The sequence below is a fragment of the Ranitomeya variabilis genome, chromosome 3 (assembly GCF_051348905.1).
Source record: "Ranitomeya variabilis isolate aRanVar5 chromosome 3, aRanVar5.hap1, whole genome shotgun sequence".
Classification (NCBI taxonomy): Eukaryota; Metazoa; Chordata; class Amphibia; order Anura; family Dendrobatidae; genus Ranitomeya; species Ranitomeya variabilis.
The window spans coordinates 401,196,647-401,209,485 of NC_135234.1; the positions used below are offsets into that span (position 1 = coordinate 401,196,647).

At 44.9% G+C, this 12,839-nt stretch overlaps 1 protein-coding gene across 4 annotated transcripts in view; it reads left to right on the plus strand.

Moving 5' to 3' along the window:
- The window catches only part of DHX40 (DEAH-box helicase 40), a 187,302-nt gene that overhangs the window by 81,735 nt on the left and 92,728 nt on the right, over positions 1 to 12,839 (plus strand). For all 4 annotated transcript variants that reach the window (XM_077296171.1, XM_077296173.1, XM_077296174.1 and 1 more), the window contains exons 9-10: positions 10,211 to 10,297; positions 10,384 to 10,566. In XM_077296171.1, coding sequence (XP_077152286.1) covers positions 10,211 to 10,297; positions 10,384 to 10,566 — 270 coding nt within the window. The remainder of the gene's footprint in view (positions 1 to 10,210; positions 10,298 to 10,383; positions 10,567 to 12,839) is intronic.

Consider the following 12,839-nt stretch of genomic DNA (forward strand, 5'->3'; position numbering starts at 1 on the left):
ACAACTTCAAATTGTCCACTACCTGCCCCCAAATCTGATGCAATCTCTCCACCACAGCATCCACTCCAGGACAATCCGAAGATTCCACCTGACCAGAAGAAAATCGAGGATGAAACCCCGAATTACAGAAAAAAGGAGACACCAAGGTGGCAGAGCTGGCCCGATTATTGAGGGCAAACTCCGCTAAAGGCAAAAAAGCAACCCAATCATCCTGATCTGCAGACACAAAACACCTCAAATATGTCTCCAAGGTCTGATTCGTCCGCTCGGTCTGGCCATTTGTCTGAGGATGGAAAGCAGACGAGAAAGACAAATCTATGCCCATCCTAGCACAGAATGCTCGCCAAAATCTAGACACGAATTGGGTTCCTCTGTCAGAAACGATATTCTCCGGAATACCATGCAAACGGACCACATTTTGAAAAAACAGAGGAACCAACTCGGAAGAAGAAGGCAACTTAGGCAGGGGAACCAAATGGACCATCTTAGAGAAACGGTCACACACCACCCAGATGACAGACATCTTCTGAGAAACAGGAAGATCCGAAATAAAATCCATCGAGATGTGCGTCCAGGGCCTCTTCGGGATAGGCAAGGGCAACAACAATCCACTAGCCCGAGAACAACAAGGCTTGGCCCGAGCACAAACGTCACAAGACTGCACAAAGCCCCGCACATCTCGAGACAGGGAAGGCCACCAGAAGGACCTTGCCACCAAATCCCTGGTACCAAAGATTCCAGGATGACCTGTCAACGCAGAAGAATGAACCTCAGAAATGACTTTACTGGTCCAATCATCAGGAACAAACAGTCTACCAGGTGGGCAACGATCAGGTCTATCCGCCTGAAACTCCTGCAAGGCCCGCCGCAGGTCTGGAGAAACGGCAGACAATATCACTCCATCCTTAAGGATACCTGTAGGTTCAGAGTTACCAGGGGAGTCAGGCTCAAAACTCCTAGAAAGGGCATCCGCCTTAACATTCTTAGAACCCGGCAGGTAGGACACCACAAAATTAAACCGAGAGAAAAACAACGACCAGCGCGCCTGTCTAGGATTCAGGCGTCTGGCGGACTCAAGATAAATTAGATTTTTGTGGTCAGTCAATACCACCACCTGATGTCTAGCCCCCTCAAGCCAATGACGCCACTCCTCAAAAGCCCACTTCATGGCCAAAAGCTCCCGATTCCCAACATCATAATTCCGCTCGGCGGGCGAAAATTTACGCGAGAAAAAGGCACAAGGTCTCATCACGGAACAATCGGAACTTCTCTGCGACAAAACTGCCCCAGCTCCGATTTCAGAAGCGTCGACCTCAACCTGAAAAGGAAGAGCAACATCAGGCTGACGCAACACAGGGGCGGAAGAAAAGCGGCGCTTAAGCTCCCGAAAGGCCTCCACAGCAGCAGGGGACCAATCAGCAACATCAGCACCCTTCTTAGTCAAATCAGTCAATGGTTTAACAACATCAGAAAAACCAGCAATAAATCGACGATAAAAGTTAGCAAAGCCCAAAAATTTCTGAAGACTCTTAAGAGAAGAGGGTTGCGTCCAATCACAAATAGCCTGAACCTTGACAGGATCCATCTCGATGGAAGAGGGGGAAAAAATATATCCCAAAAAGGAAATCTTTTGAACCCCAAAAACGCACTTAGAACCCTTCACACACAAGGAATTAGACCGCAAAACCTGAAAAACCCTCCTGACCTGTTGGACATGAGAGTCCCAGTCATCCGAAAAAATCAAAATATCATCCAGATACACAATCATAAATTTATCCAAATAATCACGGAAAATGTCATGCATAAAGGACTGAAAGACTGAAGGGGCATTTGAAAGACCAAAAGGCATCACCAAATACTCAAAGTGGCCCTCGGGCGTATTAAATGCGGTCTTCCACTCATCCCCCTGCTTAATTCGCACCAAATTATACGCCCCACGGAGATCTATCTTAGAGAACCACTTGGCCCCCTTTATGCGAGCAAACAAATCAGTCAGCAGTGGCAACGGATATTGATATTTAACCGTGATTTTATTCAAAAGCCGATAATCAATACACGGTCTCAAAGAGCCATCTTTCTTAGCCACAAAGAAAAAACCGGCTCCTAAGGGAGATGACGAAGGACGAATATGTCCCTTTTCCAAGGACTCCTTTATATATTCTCGCATAGCAGCATGTTCAGGCACAGACAGATTAAATAAACGACCCTTAGGGTATTTACTACCCGGAATCAAATCTATGGCACAATCGCACTCCCGGTGCGGAGGTAATGAACCAAGCTTAGGCTCCTCAAAAACGTCACGATATTCAGTCAAGAATTCAGGAATCTCAGAGGGAATAGATGATGAAATGGAAACCACAGGTACGTCCCCATGCGTCCCCCTACATCCCCAGCTTAACACAGACATAGCTTTCCAGTCAAGGACTGGGTTATGAGATTGCAGCCATGGCAATCCAAGCACCAACACATCATGTAGGTTATACAGCACAAGAAAGCGAATAATCTCCTGATGATCCGGACTAATCCGCATAGTTACTTGTGTCCAGTATTGTGGTTTATTACTAGCCAATGGGGTGGAGTCAATCCCCTTCAGGGGTATAGGAGTTTCAAGAGGCTCCAAATCATACCCACAGCGTTTGGCAAAGGACCAATCCATAAGACTCAAAGCGGCGCCAGAGTCGACATAGGCATCCGCGGTAATAGATGATAAAGAACAAATCAGGGTCACAGATAGAATAAACTTAGACTGTAAAGTGCCAATTGGAACAGACTTATCAAGCTTCTTAGTACGCTTAGAGCATGCTGATATAACATGAGTTGAATCACCGCAATAGAAGCACAACCCATTTTTTCGTCTTAAATTCTGCCGTTCGCTTCTGGACAGAATTCTATCACATTGCATATTCTCTGGCGTCTTCTCAGTAGACACCGCCAAATGGTGCACAGGTTTGCGCTCCCGCAGACGCCTATCGATCTGGATAGCCATTGTCATGGACTCATTCAGACCCGCAGGCACAGGGAACCCCACCATAACATCCTTAATGGCATCAGAGAGACCCTCTCTGAAATTCGCCGCCAGGGCGCACTCATTCCACTGAGTAAGCACAGCCCATTTACGGAATTTCTGGCAGTATATTTCAGCTTCGTCTTGCCCCTGAGATAGGGACATCAAGGCCTTTTCCGCCTGAAGCTCTAACTGAGGTTCCTCATAAAGCAACCCCAAGGCCAGAAAAAACGCATCCACATTGAGCAACGCAGGATCCCCTGGAGCCAATGCAAAAGCCCAATCCTGAGGGTCGCCCCGGAGCAAGGAAATCACAATCCTGACCTGCTGAGCAGGATCTCCAGCAGAGCGAGATTTCAGGGACAAAAACAACTTGCAATTATTTTTGAAATTTTGAAAGCAAGATCTATTCCCCAAGAAAAATTCAGGTAAAGGAATTCTAGGTTCAGATATAGGAACATGAACAACAAAATCTTGTAAATTTTGAACTTTCGTGGTGAGATTATTGAAACCTGCAGCTAAACTCTGAATATCCATTTTAAACAGGTGAACACAAAGCCATTCCAGGATTAGAAGGAGAGAGAGAGAGAAAGGCTGCAATATAGGCAGACTTGCAAGAGATTAAATTACAAGCACACTCAGAACTGAAGGGAAGGGAAAAAAAAAAAAAAAAAATCTTCAGCAGACTTCTCTTTTCTCTCCTTTCTCTGTCAATTAATTTAACCCTTTTTAGGCCGGTCAAACTGTTATGGTTCTCAATGGCAAGAGAACATAGCCCAGCAAACATGAGTACTAGCTCTTGGAAGGATGGAAACTAAACTGACCATGAACTAAACCTGCCGCACAACTAACAGTAGCCGGGTAGCGTTGCCTACGTTTTTATCCCTAGACGCCCAGCGCCGGCCGGAGGACTAACTAATCCTGGCAGAGGAAAATATAGTCCTGGCTCACCTCTAGAGAAATTTCCCCGATAGGCAGACAGAGGCCCCCACATATATTGGCGGTGATTTTAGATGAAATGACAAACGTAGTATGAAAATAGGTTTAGCAAAATTGAGGTCCGCTTACTAGATAGCAGGAAGACAGAAAGGGCACTTTCATGGTCAGCTGAAAACCCTATCAAAATACCATCCTGAAATTACTTTAAGACTCTAGTATTAACTCATAACATCAGAGTGGCAATTTCAGATCACAAGAGCTTTCCAGACACAGAAACGAAACTACAGCTGTGAACTGGAACAAAATGCAAAAACAAACGAGGACTAAAGTCCAACTTAGCTGGGAGTTGTCTAGCAGCAGGAACATGCACAGAAAGGCTTCTGATTACAATGTTGACCGGCATGGAAGTGACAGAGGAGCAAGGTTAAATAGCGACTCCCACATCCTGATGGAAACAGGTGAACAGAGGGGAAGATGCACACCAGTTCAATTCCACCAGTGGCCACCGGGGGAGCCCAAAATCCAATTTCACAACAGATGTGCTTAAAAAAATTAACGAAGAGGCCAGAAGAAAGTTGATCAGGGAGGCTGCCAAGAGACATACAGCAACATTAAAGGAGCTTCAGGAATTTCTGGCAATTACTGGTTGTGTACTGCATGTGACAACAATCTCCTGTATTTTATTTATATCTCTGGCCAGTGGGGTATGGTGGTAAAAATAAAAGCCTCTGCTTACAAAGAAAAACATCCAAACCCAGATAAGTTTGACTAAAACCTACATCAAGTCTGGCAAGTGCATGTGGGAAAACAGTGTTCTGGGCTGATGAGTTCAAGGATGAACCTTTTGGCCATAATTGACACATTCCCCTTCTTGAAGAAGCATATACGCGAAACTAGCGTCAAGGGGTCTCAGCAGGAGGACCTTTACTTTATTTAGGCATTATGGGTGAGTTATATACCACCCATGGATATGGGTGATTTCTTTTGTGGGGGATTTTGCTCTGTGGGATTCACCCTATGATATGTATTGGAAGCCCCCTTCACCTGTACCCATTACCAATATGATGGTTATATAGACTGAAAATTATTGAGGCTTTATGTTTATACACCTCCAGCGTTTTTGATTATTTTTTTATCATCTGGTCCACCTGCTGTACCAGCAGGTCTCTATACTTGTCCCTCTTTTTTGTTCTATTATCTGGTTATACTTTATATATATATATATGGAATTTTGTTTAATAAATGATTATTTGATTTTACGTTACCTCTTGGTGTTTATTTTACTCCATGGTGCTTTGTGTTTTCATATATTTGGGAGTAGTACACTAGCTGATGAATTTTCTTGTATTTATGTATATACCGTATATACTCGAGTATAAGCCGAGATTTTCAGCCCAAATTTTTGGGCTGAAAGTGCCCCTCTCGGCTTATACTCGAGTCATGATCGGTGGTGGGGTCGGCGGGTGAGGACTGTCATATACTCACCTAGTTCCGGCGTTCCTGTCGCTCCCCCTGCCCGTCCCACGGTCTCCGGGTGCCGCAGCTCTTCCCCTGAGCGGTCACGTGGGACCGCTCATTAGAGAAATGAATATGGACTCCACTCCCATAGGGGCGGAGCCGCCTATTCATTTCTCTAATGAAGCGGTAACGGTGACTGCTGATAGAGGAAGAGGCTGCGGCACCGAAGACCAGCTGTCTGGGGGAAGGAGCGGGACGCCGGGAGCAGGTAAGTATGTGATATTTACCTTCCCTCGTTCCACACGCCGGGCGCCGCTCCATCTTCCCGGCGTCTCTCCGCACAGACTGTGCAGGTCAGAGGGCGAGATGACGCATATAGTGTGCGCGCCGCCCTCTGCCTGATCAGTCAGTGCGGAGAGACGCCGGGACGGGACGCTGAGGAGCTGCAAGCAAGAGAGGTGAGTATGTGTTTTTTTTTTTTATTGCAGCAGCAGCAATGGCACAGATTTATGTGGAGTATCTATGGGGCAACGGTGCAGAGCACTATATGGCACAGCTATGGGGCAGCGGTGCAGAGCACTATATATATGGCACAGCTATGGGGCAACGGTGCAGAGCACTATATATATGGCACAGCTATGGGGCAACGATGCAGAGCATTATATATATGGCACAGCTATGGGGCAACGGTGCAGAGCACTATATATATGGCACAGCTATGGGGCAACGGTGCAGAGCATTATATATATGGCACAGCTATGGGGCAACGGTGCAGAGCATTATTTATATATGGCACAGCTATGGGGCAACGGTGCAGAGCATTATATATATGGCACAGCTATCTATGGGGCAACGGTGCAGAGCATTGTATATATGGCACAGCTTTATGTGGAGCATCTATGGGGCCATAATGAACGGTGCAGAGCATTATATGTGGCACAGCTTTATGTGGAGCATCTATGGGGCCATAATGAACGGTATGGAGTATCTATTTTTAATTTTGAAATTCACCGGTACCTGCTGCATTTTCCACCCTAGGCTTATACTCGAGTCAATAAGTTTTCCCAGTTTTTTGTGGCAAAATTAGGGGGGTCGGCTTATACTCGGGTCGGCTTATACTCGAGTATATACGGTACTTAGGGGGCGAGGCCCATGTCTCCCTCGGCCTTGGTATCATTCAGTGCTTATTTTGACTTTTGTTCTAGGGTATAGTAAAGCATGGTGGAGGTAGCCTTATGCTTTGGGACTGTTTTTCCAGCTGGAATTGAGGCTTTAGTCAAGGTGGATGGGAATATGAACAGTTCAAAATGTATGTCAATTTTGCATCAAAACCTTCAAGCCTCTGCTACAAAGTTGAAGCTGGAAAGGGATCCCAACTTTCAGAATGACAGTAGCATACATTCAAATCAACAAAAGAATGGCTTCCCCACATGTAAATTACATGTTTAGAATGGCCCAGACCCAAATCCAATTTGAAATCTGTGGGTTGACCTAAAAAGAGCTGAACACAGGAGATGCCTTCTGTTATGATCTGGTGGCCTAAGAGCAGCATGAGACGTACTCCGGAGAAGGTGGTACCTGTACTGACCGCAGACCCTGAACTTAACACCGCAACTAGAAGTAGCCGTGGAATGTACCTATCACTCCCTAGACATCTCGACACAGCCGGAGGACTAATTACCCCTAGAGATAGTTTTCCCTTTTCTATCTTGCCTCAGAGAAAATCCCCAAAGGATAGACAGCCCCCCACAAATATTGACTGTGAGAGGAGAGGGAAAAAACATACACAGACTGAAATCAGAATTTAGCAAAGGAGGCCACTTCTAGCTAAATAGAAAGGATAGGACAGAGTACTATGCGGTCAGTATTAAAACACTAGAAAATATCCACCACAGAAAATACAAAATCTCCAAATCTAACTAAAGATATGGAGGGTATATCTGCATCTCCAGAGATACCAGCTTGGCTAAACAAATCCTTATACAGACCAAGCTGGACAAGACAAAAACATGGAAAAGAACTGAACAATAAGGCCACAGCATGTGGACAGCAAAAATCAAGGCCAGAACTTATCTTTGTTGAAAAGAACAGCAAAGCAGGAGAGACCAGGCAGGGATGTGAATCCTCCAGGAACAATGGACAACTGGCACTGACTAAAGGGTCAAGCAAGACTAAATAGCCCAGTCAGAATTGCAAAAAGTGAAAACACCTGATAAATGCTGCGATCCAGAGACAGCAGTGCTACCACTTATAACCACCGGAGGGAGCCCAAGAGCAGAATTCACAACAGCCTTCATCATCTGGCAGACTTGGAACACTACTGCAAGGACTAGTGGGTAAAGATTGGCAGTTCTAGATGTGTCATACTAATGGATTCCTACCCATGAAGACTGAATGCTGTCATAAATTCAAAGATACCGTATATACTCGAATATAAGCCGAGACCCCTAATTTTGCCACAAAAAATGGGAAAACTTAATGACTCGAGTATAAGCCTAGGGTGTAAAATGCAGCAGCTACCGGTAAATGTCAAAAGTAAAAATAGATACCAATTAAAGTAAAATTAATTGAGACATCAGTAGGTTAAGTGTTTTTGAATATCCATATTGCAACAGGAGCCCCATATAATACTCCATACAGTTCATGATGGGCCCCATAAGATGCTCCATATTAAAATATGCCCCATATAATCCTGCATAAAGGTTAATAATGGCCCCATAAGATGCTCCATAAAGATATTTGCCCCATAAGATGCTCCATAAAGATATTTGCCCCATATAGTGCTGCACAAACCTTGATTATGGCCCCATAAGATGCTCCATACAGACACTTGCCCCATATAATGCTCCACAAACGTTAATTATGGCCCCATAAGATGCTCCATAAAGAAATTTGCCCCATATAGTCCTGCACAAACGTTATGGCCCTATACAGACACTTGCCCCATATAGTGCTGCACAAACGTTATGGCCCCATATGATGCTCCATACAGACACTTGCCCCATATAGTGCTGCACAAATGTTAATTATGGCCCCATAAGATGCTCCATAAAGATATTTGCCCCATATAGTCCTGCACAAACGTTATGGCCCTATACAGACACTTGCCCCATATAGTGCTGCACAAACGTTATGGCCCCATATGATGCTCCATACAGACACTTGCCCCATATAGTGCTGCACAAACGTTATGGCCCCATATAATGCTGCACATGGCCCCATATGATGCTCCATACAGACACTTGCCCCATATAGTGCTGCACATGGCCCGATATGATGCTCCATACAGACAACTGCCCCATATAGTGCTGCACAAACGTTATGGCCCCATACAGACACTTGCCCCATATAGTGCTGCACATGGCCCCATATGATGCTCCATACAGACACTTGCCCCATATAGTGCTGCACAAACGTTGATTATGCCCCATAAGATGCTCCATACAGACACTTGCCCCATTTGCTGTTGCTGCGATAAAAAAAATCACATACTCACCTCTCCGTCGCTCAGGCCCCCGGCACTTTCAATATTCACCTGCTCCTTGTTCCGGCGCCGCTTCATCTTCAGCGTCTTCTGCACTGACGGTCAGGCAGAGGGCGCGCACTAACCACGTCATCGCGCCCTCTGACCTGAGCGTCACTGTAGTAGACACTTAAGATGTAGCTGCGCCGGAACGGGGAGCAGGTGAATATCGCGCAGCGCTCCCCTCCCCGTTAAACTCACCTGCTCCCGGCGCGGTGCAGTCCCTGCTTCCCCGGCGCTGCAGCTTCTAACTGTACTGAGCGGTCACCGTTACCGCTCATTACAGTAATTAATATGCGGTTCCACCCCTATGGGAGGTGGAGCCACATATTCATTACTGTAATGAGCGGTACCATGTGACCGCTCAGTACAGGAAGAAGCTGGGGCGCCGGGAAGCCAGGGACCTGCAGGGATCGCGCCAGGAGCAGGTGAGTATAATTAGACAGCCCCCTCTCCCCCTCCCCTGCCGACCCCTGGGTATGACTCAAGTATAAGCCGAGAGGGGGACTTTCAGCCCAAAAAAATGGGCTGAAAATCTCAGCTTATACTCGAGTATATATGGTACTTCAAAAAATTAATAGTTTAAGGGTGTCTTTATTTATGGAACCCCATTTTTTTAGTTAAGTTTTCAACACAAAAATAATTCAGTTTTGTGTGCCATGAAAAGTGGAAAAAATTCTGAAATGACTGTCTTTGGTGCAATTTTTTTTTTACATGGAAAAAAAACCCTTTGCACTTTAACAGGGGTGTATATACCCATGTGTGTGTATATAGAAGTCCTTCACCTAGCAGACATTTATGTCATAGCTCATAGATAAGCCATAAATGTCTGAGCATGTTTGCATCTAGTCTTGGCCACAAATATGTACCACTGAAACCCTGAAAAATGGGATTTGGACGTTACATCAGTGGAGCCATAGACTTACATTTTCAAATGAAGTGACAAGCATTCAGCTTTATTTTTTGGGGTTTGTATCCTTCTTTGAAATTTGAAATATTAGTACAGTATACTATATTATTGTTTCTAACTTATAAGATGAATACAACTAAAAAAAAGCTCAAATGTAGTCCTCCAAAGTTGAATCTTTTCTTGGAATCCATTTGCTAATTTATGTCTATGCTCCTTTGGGGACACGAGAATCCTGTTTTTTTTTTTTGTGGTTTCAGACAGAAACCCTGACAGAATCACAAATGTGTAGCTAGAAGGTGATGTGAACATGGCTTAATGTAGATTTTGGATATACACCCTGTTATTTAAAATTTGAGAACTTCATATTTTTTTTCAGGTATGTAATAGATAGCGGATTTGTGAAACAGTTAAACCATAATCCTAGAGCTGGTCTGGATGTGTTGGAAGTTGTGCCTATTTCAAAGTAAGTGAAAATGAATATCATAATAATTTAACTTTTTATATTATTATGAGCAATTTTTTTTTAAATGTTTATTTTGTTTTCTAAAGAAGTGAAGCAGTACAGAGAGCAGGCAGGGCTGGTCGGACAGCTCCTGGAAAATGCCATCGGATTTACAGTGAGGAGTTCTGGGACAAATGTATGCCAGACCACATGATCCCCGAGATTAAGCGAACAAGCCTAACCTCTGTCATTCTGACCCTTAAATGCCTGGAGGTAAATGATGTAATCAGGTAATCCAATGTTTCCTTAAATGTGTTATGTTACCTTAGGGTACCGTCACACAGTGAAATTTCCATCGCTACGACGGTACGATTCGTGACGTTCTAGCGATATCGTTACGATATCGCAGTGTCTGACACGCAGCAGCGATCAGGGATCCTGCTGAGAATCGTACGTAGTAGCAGATCGTATGGAACTTTCTTTCGTCGCTTGATCACCCGCTGACATCGCTGGATCCTTGTGTGTGACAGCGATCCAGTGATGTGTTCGCTTGTAACCAGGGTAAACATCGGGTAACTAAGCGCAGGGCCGCGCTTAGTAACCCGATGTTTACCCTGGTTACAAGCGTAAACGTAAAAAAAACAAACAGTACATACTTACATTCCGGTGTCTGTCCTCCGGCGTCTCAGCTTCTCTCCACTGTGTGAGCGCCTGCCGGCCGGAAAGCGAGCACAGCGGTGACGTCACCGCTCTGCTTTCCGGCTATGGCGCTTACACAGTGGAGAGAAGCAGAACGCCGGGGACAGACACCGGAATGTAAGTATGTACTGTTTGTTTTTTTTACGTTAACGCTGGTAACCAGGGTAAACATCGGGTTACTAAGCGCGGCCCTGCGCTTAGTAACCCGATGTTTACCCTGGTTACCCGGGGACTTCGGCATCGCTCCAGCGCCGTGATTGCAAAGTGTGACCGCAGTCTACGACGCTGGAGCGATATTCATACGACGCTGCGACGTCACGAATCGTGCCGTCGCAGCGATGGAAATTTCACTGTGTGACGGTACCCTTAGACTGGCAGTCTTGTTGTAAGATTATCCCTGGAATTTTATGTGATGGTGGCCACTTTAATGTAAATATTGCCCTGATTCCTTTAAGCTTGAGGACCACTATTATAGGTTCAGGACCATTTATTCCTAATATATTTTTACAACTCCAATCTCAAAAAAAAAAGTTGAGACACTGTAAAATGTAAAAAGAACAAGAATGCAATAAATGTTTTGGAAATCCCTTACAGCCATATTTTGTTCAGAACATTGAACACCGATCAGAATTTGAGTCAGACATTTTTCAACTTAATTTGAAAAAAATAACTCATTTAGAAATTGATGGTAGCAAAACATCTAAAAACTGGGACAGAGCATCTTTACCATTCAGCAGCAACTTCTTTTCTTTTTTTTTCAATATCTGTAAGGGTATGTTACCACGGTCAGGAATCGGCAGTGCTTTGGACGCAGCACATATCTGCTGCGTCCAAAGCGCTGCCGGCTTTAGAACGCAGGTGATTCCGCATGTGTTCATTGTTGTTTTAATGGGAGCATATTTTGTTCTGAATCCTCTATGTAATGCTATCATTGATGGTGCCTTAAGTTTTAAGATATGTAAGCTGTCCATGTCACATGCGCTAAGGAATCTCCATTTCAAATTTTGTTTCATCTGACCACAGAATAGTTTTCAATTTTGTTTCAGTCATTATTAATTGAGCCTTGGCCCAAAGAAGTCTTATTGTGTTGATTGATATATGGCTTCTTCTTTACATGATAGAGCTTTAACCCCTTTACGACCTTAGACATATCCATGCGTCCAGGTCGCCTGGTACTTACCGACCTTGGACATATGGATATGTTCTGGCGATTTTGTGCTCACAGAGGCTGGTGTCAGCTGATTCTGGCAGCTGATACCCGACACTTTAACCCCCTAAATGCTGCAATCGCAACATTTAGTGAATCGGCAGAGGGAAGAAAGCCCCTCTGCCTTTGGATCGGCACCGATCGTTGGCATGGTGACCCAAAGTTGTCATGATGACATCTGTGTCACCAGGCACTGGCAAGTTAGTTACATCATGCACAGTGCATAATCTAGCTAACTTGCACTGACCCTTTATAAGGTATAGCAATGCTTCTGCATTGCTATGCCTTATAACTGCGATCAGACTGCAGAAAGTGAAAGTTCCATTGTGGGAATAAGAAAAACAGTGAAAAAAAGTTGTAAAAGTGCTTTTTAAAACCTCACAAAATAATAATAAATACTATCTATATTTTAACGCTGGGAGCATCACTCTGTCCACCACTTTATAGACTGCGCAAACGCCTGCGTAGTCTGGACCCCACAGAGTGATGCAGCCCAGAGGAGATCGCGGTATGCGTGAGCACTGAACGCATACCGCGATCTCTGACGGAGAAGCAGGGATGTGCCAGTAGAGTGAGTATGCTATATTCACCTGTCCCCCGTTCCACCGCTGCGCGCCGCCGTCTTCCGTGTTCTCTGCCTGTGACGTTCAGGTCAGA